This window comes from Natator depressus, chromosome 26, assembly GCF_965152275.1.
Source record: "Natator depressus isolate rNatDep1 chromosome 26, rNatDep2.hap1, whole genome shotgun sequence".
Taxonomy (NCBI): domain Eukaryota; kingdom Metazoa; phylum Chordata; order Testudines; family Cheloniidae; genus Natator; species Natator depressus.
This window is the reverse complement of record NC_134259.1, coordinates 10,705,504-10,730,128: the sequence shown is the minus strand read 5'-3', so window position 1 is coordinate 10,730,128 and position 24,625 is coordinate 10,705,504. Positions and strand designations below refer to the sequence as shown.

At 44.8% G+C, this 24,625-nt stretch overlaps 1 protein-coding gene across 1 annotated transcript in view; it reads right to left on the bottom strand.

Annotated features, from left to right (window-relative positions):
- Positions 1-12,260: 12,260 nt before the first annotated feature.
- ANTXR1 (ANTXR cell adhesion molecule 1) overlaps positions 12,261-24,625 on the bottom strand; it is a 173,340-nt gene continuing 160,975 nt past the window's right edge. The window contains exon 18 of the mRNA XM_074940055.1: positions 12,261-12,545. Coding sequence (XP_074796156.1) covers positions 12,261-12,545 — 285 coding nt within the window. The remainder of the gene's footprint in view (positions 12,546-24,625) is intronic.

Here is a 24,625-nt window from a genome sequence, read left to right as displayed (position 1 = left end):
ATGTCACCTCCTTAACCATTTGAATAAACCTGGTTTTGAGGGATAATCTTCAGAAAAATCCACTTAAAGGGACAGAGAACCCCAAGTTCTCTCTTTCACCTAAGAAAACAAAGGCAGTCGCACATTTGGCCCCCAGGAGAGATTGTGACCAAGGAAAGGGTCAGACACCATCTTGCTGGATGAGCAGGGATGGGAAAGGCCATCTTAAATAAAGCCTTGAACCACAACTTGCTAAGTTAAGTTTCAGACTTTTTGATTCCTGTTTTCACTTGTATTTGCTTGTAACCATTTCTATCTTCGTCTCAGATACTCAAATTCACTGACAATCCTATCTCCTTTTAGTAATAAACTTGTTTTATATTTTAATTTAAACCAATCCAGTATTGTGTTTAAACTGAACTCCAGTTAATGTAGCAAACTGTTGCATATTGACTCTATACAGGAGCAATGAACCTTTAATACCTGAACTGTCCTCGAGAGGGCTAAACCATGCAGAACTCTCGGTCTTGGGAAAATTCAGGACTGGGAGTATATTAGGCTCATCCTGCAAGTAGTAACCAAGACTGGTGGAAGCCAGAGTGCGGCTGGTGTGTTGCTGATGGAGTCAAAGGTCGTTGGACCAGGGCTGTAGCGATACCCAGATACTCAGGTACTACGACAGCAAAGCACCCCAAGGGATTCAAGGTTGTGGGGCAGGCGGTGACAACCCCTGTGGTGGTCTGTAACCACCAGTAGCAAGAGCTCCCAAGGGCTAGCGATGGGACACTGCATGGGGAGGGCTCTGAATTACTACAGAGAATTCTTCCCTACGTGTCTGGCTGGTGGGTCTTGCCCACATGCCCAGGGTCCAACTGATCACCATATTTGGGAAGGAATTTCCCCCCAGGTCAGACTGCCAGAGACGCGGGGGCGGGAGTCCCCGCCTTCCTCTGCCATATGGGGCACAGGTCACTTGCAGGTTTAAACTAGTGTAAATGTTGGATTCTCTGTAACTTGAAGTCTTTAACCCATGATTTGAAGACTTCAGTAACTGAGCCAGAGGTCTATGACAGGAGCGACTGGGTAAGGTTCTGAGACCTGCCATGTGCAGGAAGTCAGACTAGATGATCACGATGGTCCCTTCCAACCTTAAAGTCTATGAGCATCAAGGCCTAACTGAGCAGTCAGTGGGCACCTAGAGGCAAGGAAGCATTATTTGTTTAGATTTAAGATAATAAAAAGACACCTAATCAAGGCTCTGAGCCCTAACACCCCATTAACACCACAATAAATACAATGAAATCCTGGCAGCATTAAGATAAGAGGTGAAGTTGCAGTCTAGTTAAAAGAACCGATGGCTCATGAACAGCTGGGGGGAAAAAACCAACAAACTTGGTTTAGAAACAGTTTTCAGAGTAGCAGCTGTGTTAGTCTGTATCCGCAAAAAGAACAGGAGTACTTGTGGCACTTTAGAGACTAACAAATTTATTTGAGCATAAGAAAACAGACTCCAACGGGAAACTGCTGAACTGGAATTAATTTGCAAACTAGATACCATTCACTTGGGCTTGAATCGAGACTGGGAGTGGCTGGGTCATTACACAAATTGAATCTATTTCCCCAGGTTAAGTATCCTCACGCCTTCTTGTCAACTGTCTGAAATGGGCCATCTTGATTAGCACTACAAAAGTTTTTTTTCTCCTGCTGATAATAGCTCATCTTAATTAATTAGCCTCTTAGAGTTGGTATGGCAACTTCCACCTTTTCCTGTTCTCTGTATGTATATCTATCTTCTTACTATATGTTCCCTTCTAGGCATCCGATGAAGTGGGCGATAGCCCACGAAAGCTTATGCTCTAATAAATGAGTTAGTCTCTCAGGTGCCACAAGTCCTCCTGTTCTTCTTTTAGGAATAGTGTTCTTGCTGTTTGGCCTGAGCGCGACAGATCTGCAGAAGTTCTAATTCTAACCGAATGGAGGCACTTTGGCAACCAAGAGGATGCATCTTCCCAGGCCATTTTTCTCATTTGATTGTTAAAACAATTGCTTGAATGCATGGGTTTGTTTACACAGGGAAAATGAGCACCATCGCTATAGTGGAATAATGTTTCTGCTTTAGCTGTGCCCGTCAATTTCCTCTTGTAGAGAAGCCCTTACAAACACCACAACTAGCAAGACATACACACTGATTCAGCAATCACAGTCACCGACATCAGGATACAAGAATGCGAACATGCAAGCGTATTGCTCTGTGCTTTTTGCTTTCCAAGGAAGTCTCCAGCAAGGAGCTGAAATGTCATAACCCAAACCAGATCTCATGTTGTTTCATCTCCCTGAAGCAGTACTGAGACAACACAAAAATATACAAGCACTAAAACCTGCTGGGCCTGACCCTGCCAACTGCTGAGCATCTTCTGAAAGCTGCTACGTGCCCTAAACTCACAGTGACAGACGCAATCAGGCCCTCAAAACAGAGATGATATAGGGATTCTGAGTGTGTATAAACAGTGGAACATCAATTCCTAATAGACTAGAAGGGTTTCAAATTATGCCATGCGTCATATTCATTTCCCTGAACTTCTGTGCGCCTTAGCGTCTCTATCTGTAGAATGGGTACAACAATATCCCAAAGTATCCTTGGGAGCTACAGTAATTAATTAGTCTGTAAAAAGCATTGAAAATTCCTGCTCAGGTCAGGGTAGGGTGACCAGACAGTAAGTGTGAAAAATCGGGACCGGGGTGGAGGGTAATAGGCACCTATACACGACAAAGCCCCAAATATCGGGACTATCCTATAAAATCGGGACATCTGGTTACCCTAGGCTAGGGCATGCTTAGCTCAGGAGATTTTCTCAAACCACAGGCCAAGACAGCACCATACGTACTGCAGCTTCAGAGCACACAAAGGCTTTTAAAATTAAGAGGAAAATATCAACCTTCCAGCAGATCCTTGAATCAAGAGACTTCCCCCTCCCCCTTTCATGATCAAATTCATTTAGGCAGGATCCACACTGACCTAACAGTAACCTGTTTATTGCACAAGATGCTGGCAGCATTGAGTTCTGATTAAGTCTGACTTTGCTCTTCTTCAAATATATATATATAAAAAAAAGTGTGCGTGTGTGTGTATACTCACTCACACACACACACACACACACTGCTGGGGAAAACTGCTCCTGATTTTCAGTGATTCTTCCACCCCCCCGTATGCAACAGAATTTTTTTGGCAGTGGGAACCTTTTCTATTTGCCATTACGTTACCTTCCAGTGCACGTTGTATAGACGTGTTTCTTTAAAAAGGGCGTGAGCATCACTTAAAACCTCTTGGTCTTAAAAATTAAAAAAGAGCACAGATTCTGAACACATTTTGAATCCAGCAGGGGACTTCCATTGTGCTCCTTACAAGAGGTATGAGCTTAGCATATGCAAACTGTACACATTATATATTAGAATTAGAAAAAAAAATCATCCTGTTTCCTGCCCAGTGTAGAATTCTTGAGGCCAGAGTCAAATATCCTGGTGGGCTTTTAAAAGGGAGAATATTTATGACTCCGGATAACTCTCATAACTGTGCCCCCAAAGCAAAAACGTGAATCCAAACGCCCCTGATGTTAGCGAGTGGGGGGTGTTCAAATTATATAGCTCGGGCTGCCTCCAGACAATTTGCATGCCAAGATACATGTAGTCAGCTCTCACGCTCCAGACTAGAAGATTGACACAGGAGTTAGGAAGGAATTATTCCCTTTCGCACCCACATGGGAATCACTGGGCAATTGATCATGGGCCCAATCCAACTCCATTCGAGTCAGTGGGAGTCTTTCCTCCTACTGCAGGGAGCTTTGGCTTAGTTTGTGTGCCCATGTGAAAAGGGTGTGTGTTTGTTTGTTTTGCCTTCCTACATGGCTGCTGCTGGAGGCAGAAATTTGACTCAAAGGCACAATGGTTTCATATGTTATGGTAAATCCTCAGGAGCGTGTGGAGCTGCTCCTAAAACAAGAGGCTAATGGCTCCAGTCTGTCTCCTCCTCTAGGACCCTGAGGAGACAATCTCCTTTCCTTGTAATCTCACCTGCTCTGAAAAACTGGGAATGATACATTAGGAAAGCTAGGAATGATATAACATGAATTAGACTCACCACTCACACTCCAGCATTCTGCTCTCCGCTTCGCCCCCAAGCAGAATGGGGACCATCTCTTGCTGCGCATTAGCTTCTTTGCAGGCTGACATTCCCAGCTGAAAGGCAAAACCCTGCACTGAACTATTCTGACATTCCCTCACCCAGCCCAGAGCTGCTTAACCTGGGAAAAGACAGCAGCTTCCTGACCTTCTGGGAGTTTCAGGCAAACTCTGTACCAGGGAAACAAAGCACCACTCCCTGCTACTAGGCAGAGGCAAGCCCAGCTGGGGCTAATTAAGAGACACAGGTGAGTAATCGGCAGTGGCTAACAAGAAGCAGACCTCACAAAGCACAGTCTGCTATAGGCTTTCAAAAGTAGCTAGGGCCACAGATTTTGAAAGGTATTTAGACTCTTAACTTCTATGGAAGTTCTTAATGTTTTGGGGAACCTGAGCAGAGACACCTTACGGGGGGCCTGACTTGCAGGAAGTCCTCTGAAAACCAGACCCCTTTTAAGCTTTAACACCTGACATTACTAGTCAGACTTGGTCCTGAGAATGAAGCTGCTCCATCTCCCCAGGAGAGAGGTTAGAGTAGGGTAATGTTCTAAGATAAAGAGGAGAGAATTTATTTGAGACTGTACAATTCTTTGTGGTTTTGTTTCCTATGCTCTCGTTTGAGTCCCTCAAGAAGTGATGACAATTTCTAATGCACTCCCCCCAAAGTCCCCACCTGTTGGCCTCGATGCTCAGTGCAGAGATGAAATGCCTGGGAAAAGCCCTGAGTTTGAATCTCGTGCTAATTTTGGGGCTGGGGCTACAGCCTAGTACTCCTTTTCTTTTTGCAAATACAGACTAACATGGCTGTTACTCTGAAGCCTATCTTTGATAGCCTTTTCTTGTAGATGAGGACAGCTTGCAATTGTGCTGTACTGCGTTGCATGGGGGAGGGTTGTGACTTTCCGTTGTCTTTCCCCTGACAAGCCCCAGAAATAAGGCTCCTTGTTCTGGTGTGAAGAGCAAGACACTGCAAGCAGAGTGAGTCTCCTCCCATTGCCTTGCAGTGGTTAGGGACAGGTAGGTTAGATCCAACAGCAAAAACTTTGGGCCTAAGCTTGCAGTGTTAAATCTGCTGAAGGAAGCTGGGGGTAAGCCACCGAAGACCAGCCAGAGCCCACGTTTTCAGGGATGGCTACGGATTTTGGATGCCCCATTTTTGAGTCCCTGCATGAAACACCTAAGGCCTGATTTTCTGCAGATTTCAGTGAGAGCAGCGGGGTCCTCAGCACCTCAGAAAATCAGGGCTTTGGTGGCTCAGGTTGGGAAGGGAACCCCAAAACAGAGGACTCAGAAGGAGGGGCTGTCAGTATCTTGGGGTGCTATTTGTTAAGCAACGGCAGGGTGTCTGTGTGTGTACTCAGCGCTGTACAGGACACAACACGGAGGCAATACCTACCCTAAAGAGTTTGCAGTACGAAAGGCTGGCTGTATTGAACAGAAGTTGCACTGGAAAAGCTGCCAGAGCTTATAATTAATTGTTGTGGGCATTGTGGCAAAGGTGAGTCTTTAGGAGGATACGAATGGATAGGTGGGCTGGGAAACTGGTTCAGGCAGTAGTCTGCAGTGAGATGCAGCACACAACCTGAACGTTACACCCTGCTGAATGGATTAGGAGAACATTTTGCATGTTCCCAGCAAATTCAGTTCTGGCAACAAGACAGATGGAGAGACAGATCTGGCAAAGAATGTTGTGGCTTGTCAATTTGCAAGCTCCTATTTGCACACCGTGTGCGAGGAGGGCCCCAATTCAGCAAAACGCTTTGGCCCGTTGCTTAAGTCCCATTGGGTATGTCTACAGTGCAAAGGGAGGTTCGATTGTAGCACAGGTAAGCACGCCCACTCTAACTTTAATCTAGTGTAGACATGGTTGGCATAGGCTTTAGTACAGGTTAGCTGCCTGAATACAAGCCCGCCAGGGACCCTGGGTACGTACTTGGGTTACTGGCCCATGCTGAAGTCTGTGCTATCATGTCTACACTTCTCAGAGTAGCAGCCGTGTCTACGCTGCCATTGTTACCCACACTAGGTCGATTAAAGCTAGAGTGGGCAGGCAAGCCCACCTTCATTTGCAGTGTAGACATACTCATTGAGGTCGACGGGACTCAAGCACATCCTGAAATTTAAGCCTGTGCTTACATGGTTTGCTGGACTGGGGCCTTGGTCATGCTGCTTATGTGTCCATCTTCATCAATCTCCCATGGAAGGAAATATTCTATTAGAAACCCACAATAGCAGAACACCAGTATTCCACACTGAGGAAAGGGAAGTTTTACATGGAGCAGGTTCTCCTGCTTTTCTCCTAGTGCGTTCACCTTTGTCTAGTAAACAAAACATATGGAAACAGGCTTGAATTAGTGTAGTTCTTTAATAATAACCTCAGGATCAGCAAGGGTAATGACTGAATTTAACAAATGACACATGCAACAAACACAGGGAGTAGAACATCATCATTTAAACCTGGCTTAACTGTCTCCTTCCAACCAGTCCTGGGATATCAACACTGAAGTCAATATCGAACTATAAAGCATGTTTCCTTTCCACGGCTGCATGATCCCCAGCTATTAGCAGTATTCTTGACTCGAACACTGCTCGAGTTCTCAGAGAAACTAGGCAGCCCCCCCACTCCAACTCCCCATCATCTACATGATGACAAAACACGTTTTGACACGACATGGAGTATCTGGAGAATTTGGAAGATCACAAGGCTAATCTGAACAAAGGCTTCAAATTACAGCCAGCAGCAGCTTGGAACTTCTCAGCATTTTGAAATGTTCTTAATCCTCATCAAATGCTACTGCACATTTCTTTCAGGCTGTTGGACACAGATTGACGTAGAGCATTGAATATAAAAAATGTACATGAATAAAGAATAATATAAGTCCCGGGCCGGAGTGTCCTAGTCAGAGCAAATCACTCAGCACTGTTCATTGCGATCAAGACCAATTTTATTACTTCTATGTTTCTGCTTGTGCAAGTGGTAAAAACGATACAAAAAATGAAACCCTAATTCCTGTTGAAACTGCAGAGCAGATGTTTCACCATTCAGCTTCTTCCTTTTGCTCTGTAATGAACATTTGCCTCCAAATGGCTAGCTTGGAACGACAGCTTTGTAATATGTACAACAGGAAAGTTCTATCGGGAGAGGATACATAGGGTACCATATGTCTGTATACAGTACACCAGTTCATTCAACCTTGTTTGCATAGCATTAATTGTCACTGGAAGGCGATGTGAAATTACGGCCAACGTTCTCAAACCTGGTTGCCTAAAGTTTCATAAGCCTGGTCAATGCTACAAAGTTAGGCTAATGCAGCTATGTCGCTCGGGGTGTGGAAAATCCACACCCCTGAGCAATGTAGTTAAATCATCCTAACCCCAGTGCAGACAGAGGTAGGTGGACAGAAGAATTCTTCTATCAACCTAGCTACTGCCTCTCTGGGAGGTGGATTACCTACACTGATGGGAGAACCCCTCCCATCAGCATTGGCAGTGCCATGGTAGCATTTCGAGTGTAGACAAGTTCATAGATTCCAAGGCCATAAAGAACCACTGTGACTCCTTTTGTTGAGGTGGAGTTAGGGGCTGAGCAGAGAAAGGTGGCTGGAAAGGGAAGCTGGAGAAATTCAGACTGACAATAAGGTGGGAATTCATAATGATGACAGTAATTAACAGGGAGGGTAATTAACCCGCGGAACAATTGACCAAGGATTGTGGTGGATTCTCCATCGCTGACCATTTTTAAATCAAGGTTGGATGTTTCTGTAAAAGATCTTCTGTGGGAACTATTTTGGGGAGGTTCTCTGGCTTGTGTGAGACAGGAGGTCAGACTAGATGGGTTTTGGGCCAAGCCTCAGCTGACGTCAATCAGCATAGTCCCACTCAGTTGAAGATATGTCCTTTTGGTCTGAATTTCCATTCAGATTCTGGCTTTGGCAAAGGTACCTTCACTTCCCTGCCCTCTCTCTCCACCCCCCGGCACCGTAGTTATTTCTTTTTCTCTCTTCATATTCATGCAATACAATGAAATTTAGATATGAGCGCAGCTACCCGAGTGGTTCCCCGTGGCCTGATTTTTCATAAATTCACAGGTTCTAAAGTCAGAAGGGGCTTTCCAATCATCTAGTCTGACCCCCTAGGGGCCTAATACAGGCAGCAGAATTTCACTCGGTCACTTCTGCATCAAGCCCATCATTTCTGGCTGAGCTAAAGCATAACTTTAGGAAAGACATCCCATCTTCTAGTGATGGAGAACCCGTCATATCCCTAAGTAAACTGTTCTAATGGTTAATTGCCCACACTGTTAAAAATGTGTGCCTTATTTCTAGACTGAATTTGTCTAGCTTCAGTTTCCTGCCATTGGATTTTGTTATGCTTTTGTCTGCTAGACTATGTTTCGTATACCACATGCTGGCTAATACATAAAAGGACTCCATGCTTGTAAACCTAAACTGGCCCTTTATTAAGAGAACTATTTACAGAGATGCTGAAACTGCAGCTAGCATTCCAGCCACATGCACACAGGCTGACTTACTGAAGCCTTCTCTGAACACTTCCTTCCTGCAATCTGTGCTCCTGCCTCCAAGTTTCATGCATGTTGCTACAGATTAAAGACCCATCTGCTATCAGAAACATTCTCCTCTTTGGGAAAGGTCATTTCAGAGCTTTGCTGTTTAGGATCATCTCTTTGGAAACTTAGGGCCACGCATTTGAAGGAGCACGTGTCTGCAAAGAACAGTGCACCTAGATGTTTTGCACCTGCTGAAAGCCTCGTCAGAACACACAAATGGGCATCTACATACATGCACAAAGGTCAGCGTCTGCCATGTCGCTTTCAATTTAGTACATGCACCTATTGCATCCCCAGAAAATGTGGCCGTGGTCCTGTGCCTGTTGAAGTCAATTGAAGAACTTCCATTGACTTCAGTGGCACCAAGCTCCAAAGCTGCATAATTGTGCACACATAGGTTGATTTTCAATACAACACTGGAGGTAAATTGTGCTAGCCAACATCTGCTCTGGTTTTGCTGAGTACATTTTACATGGTCAGGGTCTACTGAAAACAAGTAACTTAGATTGCCCGTGGGCACTCAGATTCTATGTCCAGTTAATAACCAGCATGTTCAATGTCTAGTAAATAACTGGTCAATAACCAGTTAATGATTCTGTGTTCAGTTAATAAAAAATAGCCCTTTGCTTATCACTATACATACCCACTGCAGAATGGCTATAGACTACCCTAGATCCATGTACATGACTCGCATTCAGCGGATTGAGGGGCGTATATAGCCCATAGTCCTTATAGTTCAATTAATGCTATGTAAAGCAGGTATTCGTCACTACAGGAAATATTTGTACATTTATAAAAAGCAATACAAACATAAAGAACAAAAATACAACAAGCACAGCTTGATACAATAACATGCCATGAAATATCATTGGCTTTATAATAATTTACTACAACTTGAAAAATGTTCTTTTATCCACACTGGATAGGAAATGCTTCCATCTAACATATGGTAAGCATGCAATAACAATATATACAACAACAATTTGGAGTTTGCTTTTACTCATGAGAAGGATTGTAGTACAGGGATACATTAAAATTATTTTTTGGAGGCCTGATCGAGCTTTTCTGTTACTCTGTTTAAGTTTGGTTTTTTGGGGTTTTTTCCCTCTTAAATTGTGGTAAAGAATTTTTTATAGGAATCTGCAAACACTACTTTTAGTCCGAGAGTAGTAAAACTCATTTATTTTCCCCCAGCAATTGTTCTGATTTACTGGTTGACATGACAAAAATATATTCTTAATGTCATTTGGTTAAAAAATATTTTTCTTTCCAAACTTTTTTGTACCGTTGAGGATCTGTTAAGAGAAATACCTAGCAATCCTGCAGGACATTATTACACTATTCCCAGTTATTACACTTTCCATCTTCAGCTATTTAACTAGATGGCATCCATCTCAAGGGGAAGTCCAACCAAACCTTTGCAGGGCTTTCCAAGATTTCCAGTCCCACTTGACAATCCTAACGTCGTCTTGTTGAACCGACCAGTACCTGCTACAGTCTGAGTGGCATCTAACCCAGCGAATGTCAAAAGTGGGGCCTGCTCTGTGCTGCCTGCAGACAAAACAGTTGTGATGGTGGATACATCGGCCCTTTCACAGAACAGCCCGCACATGGCTGCAGACCTCAGAGCCATTGTGATCCCTGTATGAAGTCATTTGTTCCATATGACATAAGACACACTGACCAATGGGTTAGTGAGTGCCAACTGGGATGAATCTGAGCCTGATAGAAAGGGACTGTTTATAAAGGTCCCTAACAAAAGATATCCCAGTTCATTCCTTGACTCGGTCTTTATCTTTATATCTGCTCTGTTCCTCTTTCTTGTATAGCCTTTTCCCCTGGAAAAGCAATATTTCTAACAACACTGGAGTAACTACTTGGCAAAGCGTATCTGTGGTTGAAACCACTTGCTTTATATGAGTATGAAAACCCTTCGATAGTCATAGAACTGTAGCTACAAAGATGATTTGTCTTTATGACGTGGCAATTTCCAGGGAGATATTCATGTCATGGGAGCTGATCGTAAAAGTAAACTAGGGGGGCGGAGGTTTGACTTTAATCTTGATCTTATCTATTTCTAGCACTGTGTTACAAAGGCAGGTGCTCAGGAAGTTTACTATAGGTTAAAACATGTACATACGCAGTATTGTAAACTATGGGGGGAGGGTCCCACTGGGAAAAAGAAAAAAAGAAGGAGAAAACATGGAGAAATGCAGCCAGTGCATTTCTTGGAAGACTGATTCCCATCTCAGGCAACTTTGTGCATGACTTCGCCTTGGCCAACAACTGATAATGGAAGTGACAAGAGCAAAGCGTAGCCGCACTGTGTCCCTTTGACAAAGCGTATGGGAGACATCCAGTGCTTATTCAGGAAAGGAAAACAAAAATCAAAGCAGAGAAGTTGGTAAGGCAGAAGAAGACAATTTACAAACAAAAAAGGCAGCGGTGAGATTCTGTGAAACTGACGACAATAACAGGATTTAAGGAGACTAAGGGGATTGCAGTTTTAAAAAAAACTTAATAGAACCAACCACTCATTCCCACTTCAGCTGTTTCAGAAACTTTCATTTTAAAATGGAAACGGTCCCTGAATTACTCTGCTGCACTCATCAGACAGGCACCGTTAGCTAAGAGTAGCGTAATGACTCTTCTTTCAACCTTCTCTTCCACAGGTTCCTTTGCTCAGTGGTCTCCAGACCCCTACTGCCTGCTGAAAACTTTGAACGCTGATCTTTCATTAACTCTTCCTCTTCAGGTGTGGGGTTGGAGCCCTCCTGTGGGTTTTCTTTTTATTTTACACGTAATTCATTTTTCTAGTAGTACTTCGGCCTCCTTCACCCACACTTCCACATAACAACATACACAAATCCATAAGCCTGACACCTACTCCAACACCCTCCTGGGAACTAAAGGATGATGGCCCCGTTCATTCTCTAGAACAAAGTCCATTGGGATGGCTGCTTTTTTTTTTTTTCCAGATTAAAAATCAAAGGTCTAACACTCCTCGTTATATTATCCTGCTGTTCACAGGTGTGTGAGAATAATCAGCTTTCCATATTAATCTGAAGCACTGCAACAAGAAGAGAACTCACGCAGTCATGGCAAAGTAGTCAATTGTGATGTCCACATGGTCTGTAGGAAGCTTTCTGCTGTGCCCTTCACCGTGGAGGATTGCCCTGTGGTCTCTGAATTTTCTAAGAGCTAGTCTAATTTCCAATTTCTTCCAGGATCACTGTGGTAACTCACAGAGGATGGGAGGGGGCAAGAACCCCGCTGAAGCGAACATTAGTGATTGATGTTTCTCCAGTGGCCTCATTTTTGCAGCCCCCTGGATTTTGTCTCCTTGCTCGTTTGGCGACGCTTGATGCATTGTGGGATTATATATAAATAGATAAAAAGACTAATAAGTGGTTTGTTCTATTGTCACCCATTTCAGAATGTAAAGGCCTCCTATAACCCCCCCAAGACAGGTTTGTTACAGTACTGCTGAAAGAACCCTCCAAATGCTTCTGGAAGAGAGAGGGACAAGGCTGAACCCCTAGACGGAAGGGCGAGGGGGGGGCCTGGAGGGAGGAGGGGCTCGGTTGGGGGCCGGGGCCTGGGGAGGCGGGGGCAGTGGAGGGAGAGTGGATGATGGGGATGGGGATGGGGATGGGGTGGGAGGAGTGGGAGAACTGGGAGGAGGTGGGGTATAGATCGGGGCAGGGGGTGGAGGGTTGTAGATCGGGGCAGGGGGTGGAGAAGAGGGTGGGTGTGCGTGGTTGAGTGGGTATTTCGGCAGTGCCTCAGCATTCTTCACTCGCGTGAAATTGATACAGCGGCCCTAAAAGAGAAACAAAAAGGTTATTGAGCGTGGCGATGATGTAGGAGCCGAGGCCAGGCTGGTGGGTGAAGTGGTATTCCTACTCACAAATCAGCCGTCTACGTTTATTTTTCTGGGTGCACAGTTGGAGTCAAGGCCCCTTTATGGGCCAGATTCTTAACCCAATCCTTGTGGCTGCTCTGAGAAACCCAAAAGGGTTCACATCTGGAGTGAACCATGCAGTAGCAAATGCAAGTTGACTAATCATGGATGGACCAGCCCCACATCTGTAACTCCAGCTTGCGTGGTATTGTGAAAGTGCACACAGAACCATCCTTGCGACCACTGCTCGCTGATTCTATTGCAGCCACATTGTGTCTATAGCCAGCAGTCATAGCCTGTAAGATCCTGTGAAGGGACATGAATAGGACCCTACCAAATTCATGGTCCATTTTCATAAATTTCACGGTCATAGCATTTTAAAAATCTTGAATTTCATATAATTCAGATAATGAAATCTTAAATTTCACAGTGTTATAAGAAAATATGAATATGTATTTTAAAAATGGCAACATAAAAACATGTAAAGCCCTTAAGCCACCATTTCTCAAACAGGGGGTCGCAAGTCTATTGGAGGGGGCGTGACAGAATTGGCACCCTTCCTTCTGCGCTGTCTTCAGAACTGGGCGGCCGGAAAGCAGCAGCTGCTGGCCGGGTGCCCCGCTCTGAAGGCAGGGGTGTACTTTTGTATACTTTTACCTTATAGTAAAGAGTAAAATCACACAAAAGACCAGATTTCACGGTTTGTGACACATTTTCCATGGGCGTGAATTTGGTAGGGCCTTAGATATGAATGTCAGCCAGGGTCGAGGCACCAGTGGTTAGAATGCCAGCATGGCAAAGGAGTACTACGGCTTTGTATTTGAGGAGGATGAACTGTTCCTTCCCACAATGCCCGCCTCATGGCCACAGAGTTTGGCAAGACCAACCTGGCTATATTGATGACTATGGCTGGATATCTAGATAATCAGGCATATCTGCTAATCTGGAGGTGTCTCTGCAGGCTCTTGGGACAGTTAGCCTTATGATCAACTCAGTCCACTCCACGCAGCCGTCTGTGCTAACCGTGGTTCATTCTAGCTGTCCAGGTATGTGCATGACTACTATCACCCTAGGATCTCACTTGCCCTCCATGAAAACAGATGCAGCCCTATTAAAATACTACACAGATGTCCTACAGTTTCATACCAGACATTTGCTTATGAGTTCAGGCATGCTTTTTCCCAACACATCCAAAGGATGGGAAATAATCAGTGCAATTATTCAGCAGTGGACCAATAACTCCAGTAAGAATTCCCCTACAATGTAATCCAGAGGGAAGACAGCTGTGAGAGCGACAGCCAGATTCAACTGTCAGATATTGCTAGAAGTGTATCCACCCCCCACCACATCTGTACACACAGGGGCTAGAGACCGTGGGTGGCAAGCCTCTGAGATTACACTTGAATTTACAATCAGTGCCATTGTGTGATGTAATAGATTTTGCACAACTGCTCTCATTTTAGCAGAGTTAAGGCAAAATTCTCACCTTCAGAGTTTGTCTTTGGAGTATATTCCGCTGACAGATCTGCCACAGGTAACAACGGAACCTACTGACCCTGCTGCAGAATACAAGTGATTCCCAATCTGAGTCCTCTGATCCCACAGAGACGAGCCCAGGAGAAGAAATGGGCTGAGAAGTCAAATCATGGATTCAACAATATGGCCAGACTGAGGCACGAGTCAGCTCTCAAAATCAGGAGATAGCTTCAAAATCATGAGAGGGATATATTTGGGGGTTTTATATTTGCCTTCCGCTTTCTGAGCCTTTAGGATACATTTGGGTTACATCTTCAAGCTTTTATCTGCAAGCAGGAGGGCTAGAAATGAACTTTTAAAAAAATGAAAGCTGAGAGTCTCATGCAATCACCTGACTCCAGCAGCTGGGGCTTTAAGAAAAACACCAAATATCACACGACTCATGATAAAATCTCAAAAACTGGCAACAATGGTTCATGCTTCCCCTTTCCTGCTGCTGTTGGAATTCTGGCTCAGAATTTTAGCAATGTCCCTCCCGACCTTTGGCTGATACAAAAGTCCAGAGCCAACCCCCTCCCCATGCTTGAAATCTGGAATTTGCATCTTGCATCTATATCAAATATTCTTCACTCATGTCCTGCTTCTAACTATTTATCAACTAGACAGGAGAGCGAGTATTATTTACCAAAGCTAGTTGCTTGTACTGTATCCTTCCTGAAAGAGACAAACTGTTAAGTAGAATGTCTCCTTAGCCTGCTGCCCATGTGAAGCCAAAAAACTGCTTTCTGTAACTCTGCTATAAAAATGGTGCTAAGTTACAGTTTGTTATGTATTTTAAACAAAACCTTTGCCCTCTAAGCTGTTTAGCTTTTTCTAATAATTTCCACCTGTGAAAGATCCCACAGTAAATTCTCTACTGTCGGAATCCAAGTTATTATATTACAGGCTCATTCTTCCAGATATGAACTCATACAAAGAGACACTGGAGGGCTTCTGAGCCCACAGTTTTTTTTCCATTTAGGGTGTTGGTGTGTGGGGAGGTCTGGGAGGTGAGGGGGGCCGGAGGTGTTTTGCTTTTTCTGGTTCCTTTTTCAAAGTCAATGTTAGTGCTGGTGAAAAGATGCCAAACAGAACAATGATCCCAGGCAGAGGGGAGTGGTTCCAACGCACAGGAATGTGGTGGGATTTGAGGCAACTACATTAGGAGCTCTGAACCCTCTCTGTGCCAGGAGGTAGTCTTATTATACCCATTTTACAGACAAGTAATCTGTGGAAGAGGGATTATAAACAGCTTGTCCATACCATCACATCACATTGCTGATAAAAGGAGATTAGAATCCAGGCATCCTGATTCTCAGTCCCCCACCCTAAACACTAGACACCACTGAATCCCAAAAACCAAACGCAAGCAAGCTACATGGAAGTTTTGCATCAGATGTCCCTCCACTCCAGACGCTTTGCATTTTTTAAATACTAATGGCCTGTTTTTTCAAAGTGCTGAGCTGGGTCTCATGCTCTGGTGCCCTGGACCTTTTGCAGTCATTTACACAAGGGGTCAGTGGTGGTGAATGCTACCAGATGAGACTGGGGTATACAACCACACGTGGTGCCAAGTTGCCACTGGGGACAGTCTGGTCCAATGGGAGGACTGGGTGCTTAGCACCTTAGGCAATCAGGCTGTAGCTTTTAATTCAGTGGTAATTGTTTGATTCGTTGCATCGGCACAGGCAGCCAGATGGTTTGTCTATTTCAACAACTGCTGGATTTGTCTCTTTAATTTCGATGCCTTCTAGTGGGTAGCTGGATATACATGGACCAACAATAAATCAGAAATAAAATGTTCCATTTCCTCCCTCCTCCTGCTCCGACGGCAGGCTGGAAAGGCTGCAAGATAGGATTTGATGGACTATGGAGGCTGAGGGGAGAAGACTGATGTGAAAATAGCTTCAGACAGCTTCTATGCAAGGGCGCTGCCAAAGATATCATCATTGTTTGTGGATATTTAGAAACAGCTGTCTGAATCTTAGACGAGCAGTAGAGGAAAGTGGATTCTGCTCTGAAATTATAAAATACCCTGCACGGCCTGCGGTTGAGGACAGGCCGTTTTGTGTGAACAGAGGTCATCTAAAGAAAACGGGGTTGCAGAAACACTGTCTTGCACATATAGTGCACACCCCGAGGCTTCTCTAAACTGTGTCATGGCTGCAATGGCTATCTGCCAGTAAGAGACTGGTGAAGCTTGCCAGGCTCTGGCCAGGCCCTTTTGGCAGAACCCCTAGCTACCTGTTGTAATCGACTAGGCGGCCTCTTTGTTTTTCTTGAATGGTGGGTCTGAGAAGTGAGCCATCAGTGCACAGTGTTTTAAACTAGTTCCCACTAACATGCCTGTATTCATGCCTGTTCTCAAATGTGACCCTGTTTAGACTTGCACGACAGCATTACAGTATACAAGGAGCCCTCTTTCCCCTCTACTCTGCCCCATGCGTTGTCATTAAGGCTCCATTTACGCTATGAGCTGGGGGGGGTGGGGGTGATTCCCAGCTCGCATACACATGCTCTGCGCTAGCTTTCATCGAGCGAGCATGCTAAAAATAGCAGTGTAACTGTGGTCGCATGGGCAGCATCAGGATGGGCTAGCTGCCCCGAGTCTGTATCCAGGGGATTCAGGGGGATTTGTATTCGGGGCGGCTAGCAACGGTGCCCATGCTACAGTGGCTACACGACTATTTTTGGTGCGTTAGCTCGGTGACAGCGAGCGTGAGTATGTCTATGCGAGCTGGGAATCATGCCCCTTCCTCCACCGTGAAGGCGGAGCCTTCGGGTATGTTTACACTTCAAGCTGGAAGTGTGGAGGAGATATACCCACGCTAGCTCTGATCGCGCCAGCATGCTCAAAATAGAGCGTAGCAGCAGCAGCGCAAGCGGTGGGAGGAGCTAGCTGTCCTGAGCCCAGGCCCGTCCGAGACACTAGACACATGCTCCGGGCAGCTAATCTCCCGCACAGCCATGGATCCATTCTACTTGTAGCGTGCTCACTTGATCAGTTTGATGCCTCCAGCTTGAAATGGAGACATACCCTTACATCTATGCCACCAGGGCGTGAGACACTGCTCTTCTGATCTGGTGGCATTTACTGCCCACTTTGCACAGGAATAAATGATAGCATGCAGTTTAGGGCAATGGAGAATGGGGCCCGATATTTGTAAGACCTGCCCCGGATACAAGTAAACCTGGGACGTTACTCTGAAAGATTGCACTCTCTTTTGCAAAGATCTTCACTGCATCTGTGACGCTGGCTAACAAAGGGGCATCAGATGATAAAGCAGCAGAACCATTTGAATCGAGGATGCCAAGCATGCCCCAGTCTTAAATCACACTGTCCTTGGTTTTATTTTCTCTCTGCGGGTTGGTGGCTCATCTTTAACATTGTTTTAATGCACTTTGCTGCAATTTTAAGTAAATACTGTGGGACAGGCCTGCTGAGTGAGTGAAAGTCTGAACCCAAGATTAACCAATTTTCTTCAGGAAAAAAACCCCGTAAGAATGTTTTCCTTGTGCTGGTTCCATGTCTCCTGCAATGTAACTTTAGCAGCTTCAGACTATCACTGGCACGCTCTTTGTTTATTTTCTTTATTTATGTTGAAGTATTTATTTTTTTAAAAATGGGAAACTGGGCCAGAAAATAATGGGTTGTGATTATTATTTTGCCCGAAGAGTTTGGCGATGTTATAGTTTTGTGGATCCGACTACAACACAAATTGCACTCTGGATCAGGACACTGTTGACATCAGATAGTCTTTTGGATCAAGTGGGGTCAAGTCCAGACCCAGGGCTTGGGTCCTAAAAGCCATTTTGTTTCTTTGCCAGTTCAGCACTAGATGGTCGTTTTACAGAGAACTCCTCAATCCTAGGAGAAGCATGATTCCCTCCCTGATTCCTCCATGCTCGGGGGGGGGGGGGGGGGGAGTTGGCTACTGGCCTATACCAGTCAGAAATGACTTCCTCCTCTGTGATACCTGGTGCCTTGGGTGGGCAGAGTCATGGTTCCACCCACTCTCTGCTCACGTACTCTGGGGAACCGTGGGCCTGAAGCCTTCACAGCTGCGCCAAAGATCTGGGGAGGCTGCGCAGAGACCCAGGGAGGGTTCCTACTTCCCCTGGGGTCCCATGTGGGTGAGTCCAAACGATAATTGAACCCTGATCACCTTTGCAATTAGAGCCAGTTGAAAAACAGAATAACGTTTTCCACACAAATTTCATCCTGTTCCCCCCCCCACCACCACCACCACCTGAAAGTTTGAATTTTGAACGCTTCCACCCAGGTTTATTTGCCTGTGTCAGTTGAGCAGCTCCTCTTGCTCCAAGCCACGAGTTAAGAGGCCAAATTCACAGGCAATGTGGTATCAGTTGACTCCCTTAAACTTTCTCATGGCCACTTACTGATATGGGAGTGTCTGTGTTGGAATACCGTAGTCCTTTAAAACCCACAGCCCTTTTCATAATCGTAGGGATGTTACCCCAACACATGCGAGCAAAATTCCAATACAGGTCATTGTATCTGGCCTAGTTAAAGTCTCCCCGGAGTCTCAGTCAGATATGGGCTGCTTATTCCTTTTGTGTCCTAAATTACTGCCCTGTGCTGTTGCACACATGCTGCACTGAACCGCTGTGGTGGCTGCCGTCCCATGGAGAAGGAAGCCATCTTGGCATATCCCCTACCTACCTCACAAGCATGTGAGGCTTACTTAGTTGTCCGGAAAGTGCTTCGGACTCTTCCAATGAAAGTTGCTATAGAAGTACCGGGTATTATAATACAGTCATCAACAGCAGCAAATTAGGATACAGCAGATGGGACTTTCAGAAGGTTCCTGCACTGGCCTAGAAGTTTTATTGACTTCGTTTGGGAGCAGATCATAGAATATCAGGGTTGGAAGGGACTTCAGGAGGTCATCTAGTCCCACTCCCTGCTCAAAGCAGGACCGATCCCCAACTAAATCATCCCAGCCAGGGCTTTGTCAAGTCTGACCTTAAAAACCTCAAAGGAAGGAGATTCCACCACCTCCCTAGGTAACCCGTTCCAATGTTTCACCACCCTCCTAGTGAGAAAGTTTTTCCTAATATCCAACCTAAACCTCCCCCACTGTAAATTGAGACCATTACTCCTCGTTCTGTCATTTGCTACCACTGAGAACAGTCTAGATCCATCCTCTTTGGAACCCCCTTTCAGATAGTTGAAAGCAGCTATCAAATCCCCCCTCATTCTTCTCTTCCGCAGATAAAACAATCCCAGTTCCCTCAGCCTCTCCTCATAAGTCATGTGCTCTAGTCCCTTAATCATTTTTGTTGCTCTCCGCTGGATTCTTTCCAATTTTTCCTCATCCTCCTTATAGTGTGGGGCCCAAAACTGGACACAGTACTCCAGATGAGGCCTCACCAATGCCGAATAAAGGGGAATGATCACATCCCTCGATCTGCTGGCAATGCTCCTGCTTATGCAGCCCCAAATGCCGTTAGCCCTTCTTGGCAACGAGGGCACACTGCTGACTCATATCCAGCTTCTCGTCCACGGCAACCCCTAGGTTCTTTTCTGCAGAACTGCTGCCTAGCCGTTTGGTCCCTAGTCTGTAGCAGTGCATGGGATTCTTCCGTCCTAAGTGATCACTTCTGAACATCCTAGCCCATGTGTCTTTCAATGCAGAGTTGGCTCTCGACAGCAGTGCCAAAGCACTAGGGCTAACTTTGTCTTGAGTCACGACTTTTTTTTTGTGTGTGGCTCTCATTCCAGTTTCTGATCAGCTACCCCAGTGTAAACATGAAGTACCTCCAGTGACTTCTGCAGACTTGAGATTTGAACTGGCATAAAGGAGATCAGAATCTCCGCTCAGAATGTCCGTGAAGCCACATGACATCACCATGGAGGGAACAGAAATCAGGCTGAGGCAGGCTGGCAATATATTTTCATGTCATAGCTGGAATACTGTCTCAGTACAGAAGAGAGCATCCCCGGGATCTCAGATGAGCTGCTTATACCATTGCGTGCCGAAGCATTCTGGGGCAGCCCCGCTGTGATTCAATAAACGCTAAGTACTGACAATGAGAGTCCTTGTGGCACCTTAGAGACTAACAAATTTATTTGGGCATAAGCTTTCGTGGGCTAGAACCCACTTCATCAGTCCTGAAGTCCTGTTGCTCTTAATGCCACATGTACCGCTGCTTTCCGTGTGCTCTTCATCATGCTGCACGACTGCCTGCTAGTTTAGAGAGGCAGGGTTGTCTTGGGTTCTCAGTTTTGAACTGAGAGTTGGCATCAAACTCCTGCGTGCTAATCCTAGCTCCACCATGAACTCATCCTGTGACCTTGGGCGACTCACCTGCACCTTTCTGTGGGCCAGATCACTGGCCTGCTTAGGGTCCCTTTGGAGCACTTGAGCACCAGCTTGTGCCTGCTGCAGCAGCTGCACCAAGCATAAAGACCCAGCCTCATCTATCAAATAGCCTCACTATTACTTTCTTGGGCCCCAATTCAGCAGAGCACTTTAGCATGAGCTTAACTTTAAGAGGGTGCTTAAGTAGATCTCTGTTCAGCAAAGTGTTTGTTAACGCTGGAATTTTCAAATGAGCCTAAGAAAAGCTAGGGGTGTTGAGCACCTAACTCCCTTAGGCTCCATTGAAAATCCCAGTATTAATAAGCACTTCGCTTAATACAGATGGATTTAAGTATGTGCTCCAGTGCTTTGCCTGAGGGTATGTCTACACTGCAATCATGGAGTGTGACTGTAGCCCATTCTGAGCTAGCCTTAATCTACTTAGCCCAGGTCCTGGAGCAGTGAAGCTGAATAATTACCCGGGGTTCCAGGCAGGCTTGCACAGCGCATGTTGAAGCATGTGCTGGCACGACTTACTGCTCCAGGACCTGAGCTAGTTAATATTTGCCCTATGCCTTGACTGTGTAAAGCACTAGGGAGCATGGTCCTGGATTTGGTGAAGTCGTGCAGAAAGACTAAGGAGCGAAAGCAAAGAACCCCGGCAAATTTAGGCTAGAACGTGCTTTCATTTTGAGACCCAGCAGCCATGTTCTCAATATGGACTGATGCCTGATGAATTCATGAATAAAGGCAGAATGAGCTGTGTGAGCTTCAGCTGTGTAAACACAACAACAATAAATGCTTCGGCTTTGCAAAACTATATGAAAGGGAGCTAAGTCAGCAGAAATACCCCCCATGAGTATGGTGGGAGGTGGAAGGAAAATGGTAACAGATGCTGATGTCATTTACTCATCTGAATATGAGTGACTTTGTAAGCTGCTGTTTCCTGTCTAAAGAGCATTTATAATTACGCAGGAGGACTTGCGGCTAGATCTGCTAGTCTCATTGGTATTCTATTCATGCAGGCATCAAATTATGAAAGTTGAGATTGTTTTTAAAAGTTGAGACTTTTCCTTTTTGCCAGTCACTTCATATTTCTAGATCTTATTTCTCATGCAGATCTGGAGGTCTTTATTCAGAGATAATCCCAACACGATGACTCAGATTAATCCCGGGTGTAATTCAACTGACTTCAGTGGATGGGTTTGCATGGGTACCTGACCAATGTGACCACAACTAGACTTTCAAAATGTAATTAAAATGCAAACTTAACCCCTGTGGAGATTATTTCAAGAAATGGACTCTATTATTAATAATGTTCTGCATTTCTATCACACTTTGGATTCAGAGAGCAACAATAAAACACAGCCATCTCTAGGGGGGTGGGCAGCAACCTGCCAGTCCGCAACATGCTGAGTGGGATGGGGAAAGGAAAATTTCAAACAATGATCTCTTACAGAAAGTATCAGGAGTATTTATGGCCTGACTTCAGAGGTTAGTTGTGGGTACTCACCACCACAAAAGATCAGATATGCAGAGTGGATTTAAGGTATCAAATGAAAGATCCTTGTAACCTTGTGCTACTTAACAACAAAGCTAAGTATGTCCATTTCTCTGTTTCCGAGACCAGCAGAATTAAATTAATGCTCATGGGCAATGAGTGATTTCATGGTTATGGAACACTCAAATTCCAGCCTCTTTTTGATCTCAGTTACACCCATCTAAATCAGAAATGACTCCATAGAAGCCTATGAGGTACAGTGGTATAAAATCTCATAACAATCACAAACCCCAGTGCTCCTAATATACCGCACCAGATAATAGATTACAGCTTGGGTGGGGAACGGTTTTCTCATCCTCTGAAAATGTTCATGATTCCAAAAAATTTCCAAACCCAAATCAGAATTCTTTTTTTAAATCTTTAAAATTTTTTGTGAACTAAAAAACAAAACGAAATGGTGGTGGTGCGGGGGGGAGGGTTATTGAGACATTTTGTTCTGATAATTTTGAAAAGTTTCATTTCAGTGTTGGCCATTTTTTTTATATTTGGTTTTATTACATTAATTAGCTGACATTTCAAAATGAGAAGTCATTTTGAACCAGGAAAGCAGAATGTGTTGTTTCTGAAATGTCAAAATGTCCAATTTTGACAATTTCTAAACTTTTTATTTCCAAAAATTTTTCAAGTTGAGACATTCATGAAAACCTACCCTTCACCTTGGCACGTTTCGATTTTGACAAATCAGCACTTTTTTTTAAGGAAAAGACAGCTGAAAAATTCCTGGCCAGCTCTATAATAACGACCAGCTTTATAATAGATCCTCTTAAGGATTTGACCTCACTCCCAGAAATGCAGTAGAAGTCTCTGAAAAGCATAGAATAAGTATCTGCTAACATGCATGCATTCCATGGACTCTCTCTCTAGTGGTCTAATATCTGAGAAAATATATGTGGTGCTCCTACAAATGGCCGCTGGAGAGTTGTTTTTCAGCTCAGGTACTGGAGTTTATTTGCTCTCAGAAGGTACTTAGTTCAAGTCCCATTAAAGACCTATTCCACATGTCCCTTATGTGTTCTGTGATCCTAACTTTAAAGCTCAATCCTCCCATCCCTTAAGAAAAGGATAAAGAATTGGCCATGTCCTTAGCTGGTATAAACAGACACTCAGTTGACTGCATCCATTTACACCAGGTGATCACTGGGTGAAATGGACAACTTCACAATGTTGTACTATTTCCTTTGCTATTTGAATCAGCAGTTCTCTGTGTAATGAATTGGGTGCTGACTGTCCACACTTACTGATACCATATTGTGAATAACTCTGCAATGCATCCAGCGTGAATGGAGGGCAGAAATATAGCCCAAGCTTTCTCCTTATTCCAAGTGAATGAACAGGCTGAGGAAGTTCTTTGTGTGTCTCACTGGAGAAGAGAACTCATTGTTTGAAATTTCTCTCACCACGGCTGTGATTGGGAAAAGCCAGATGGCAGTTTTCATCCCAGAATGGATTTTGGCTCTTTCTGCAGCTGCATAGAAGATGGAGAAGCCAACATCTCCCAGGGAAGGAACTGTCAGATCGAACGACAAGGAGAAGTCTGGGGAAAATTACCATACTATTTCACAAGAGAGCTGGAGAATGTTTTAACAGTGCTGACCGGGGGGGTGGAGGTGCTCTGTGATGGTGGGAAATGCTGCTTCGACCAAATAGCTGGATGTTAAAATAAACACGGCTTTCAGTTTGCATTTAACAATCTGATAACGGACACAGAAGCGCTGAGGTTTGTGCTTCCCTGAGTGTGACCACAAGCCAAGCAGGGCGTTATTTAATCCTATAGCACGGGATGGCATGGCTGCCTCCAAAGGACCGGTAGGATAAGTAACACACAAAGACCCATTAGCACCTAGAATAGTGGGGTCCTGCTCCATGAGTGGGGCTGCTGGGCACTACCTCCATACAAATAAATAAATAAATAATGATACCCTGGTTCTTAGTCATTTCAACTGGTAAATTGTTTGGATGGAGATTGATGGATCTATCGATCAATCTATACCCATACACCCCAACATCTATCAATCTATCTACCTACTTACTTACATTGGTGTCCATCACCATAATATTTGACTGCTTCCCACAGGTAAAAACAGTATAAGGCAGCACAGTTCTACCACATTAATTATTATTTATTTTCTCTATGATGATGGTGGGTCTCACCCACATGCTCAGGGTCTAACTGAAAGCCCTATTTGGGGTTGGGAAGGCATTTTTCCCCCCAGTCAGATTGGCAGAGACCCTGGGTTGGGTTTTTTGTTGTTTTTGTTTTTTGCCTTCCTCTGTAGCATGGGGCACGGGTTACTTGCTGGTTTGAACTAGAGGTAACGGTGGATTCTTTGTAACTTGAAGTCTTTAAAACAAGATTTGAGGACTCCAGTAACTCAGCCGGAGGTTAGGGGGTCTGTTACAGGAGTGGGTGGATGAAGTTCTGTGGCCTGTGACGTGCAGGAGGTCAGGCAAGATGATCGTGATGATCACTTCTGGCCTTAAAGTCTAAGAGTATTTGGCCTGAATATGAAATCCACCCTTATTTTCCCCTCCAGACAACTATGTAGGTGAACTCCTCTTCGACAGACAGCAGCGCCCTTCTCAGTGCAAAGCACAGC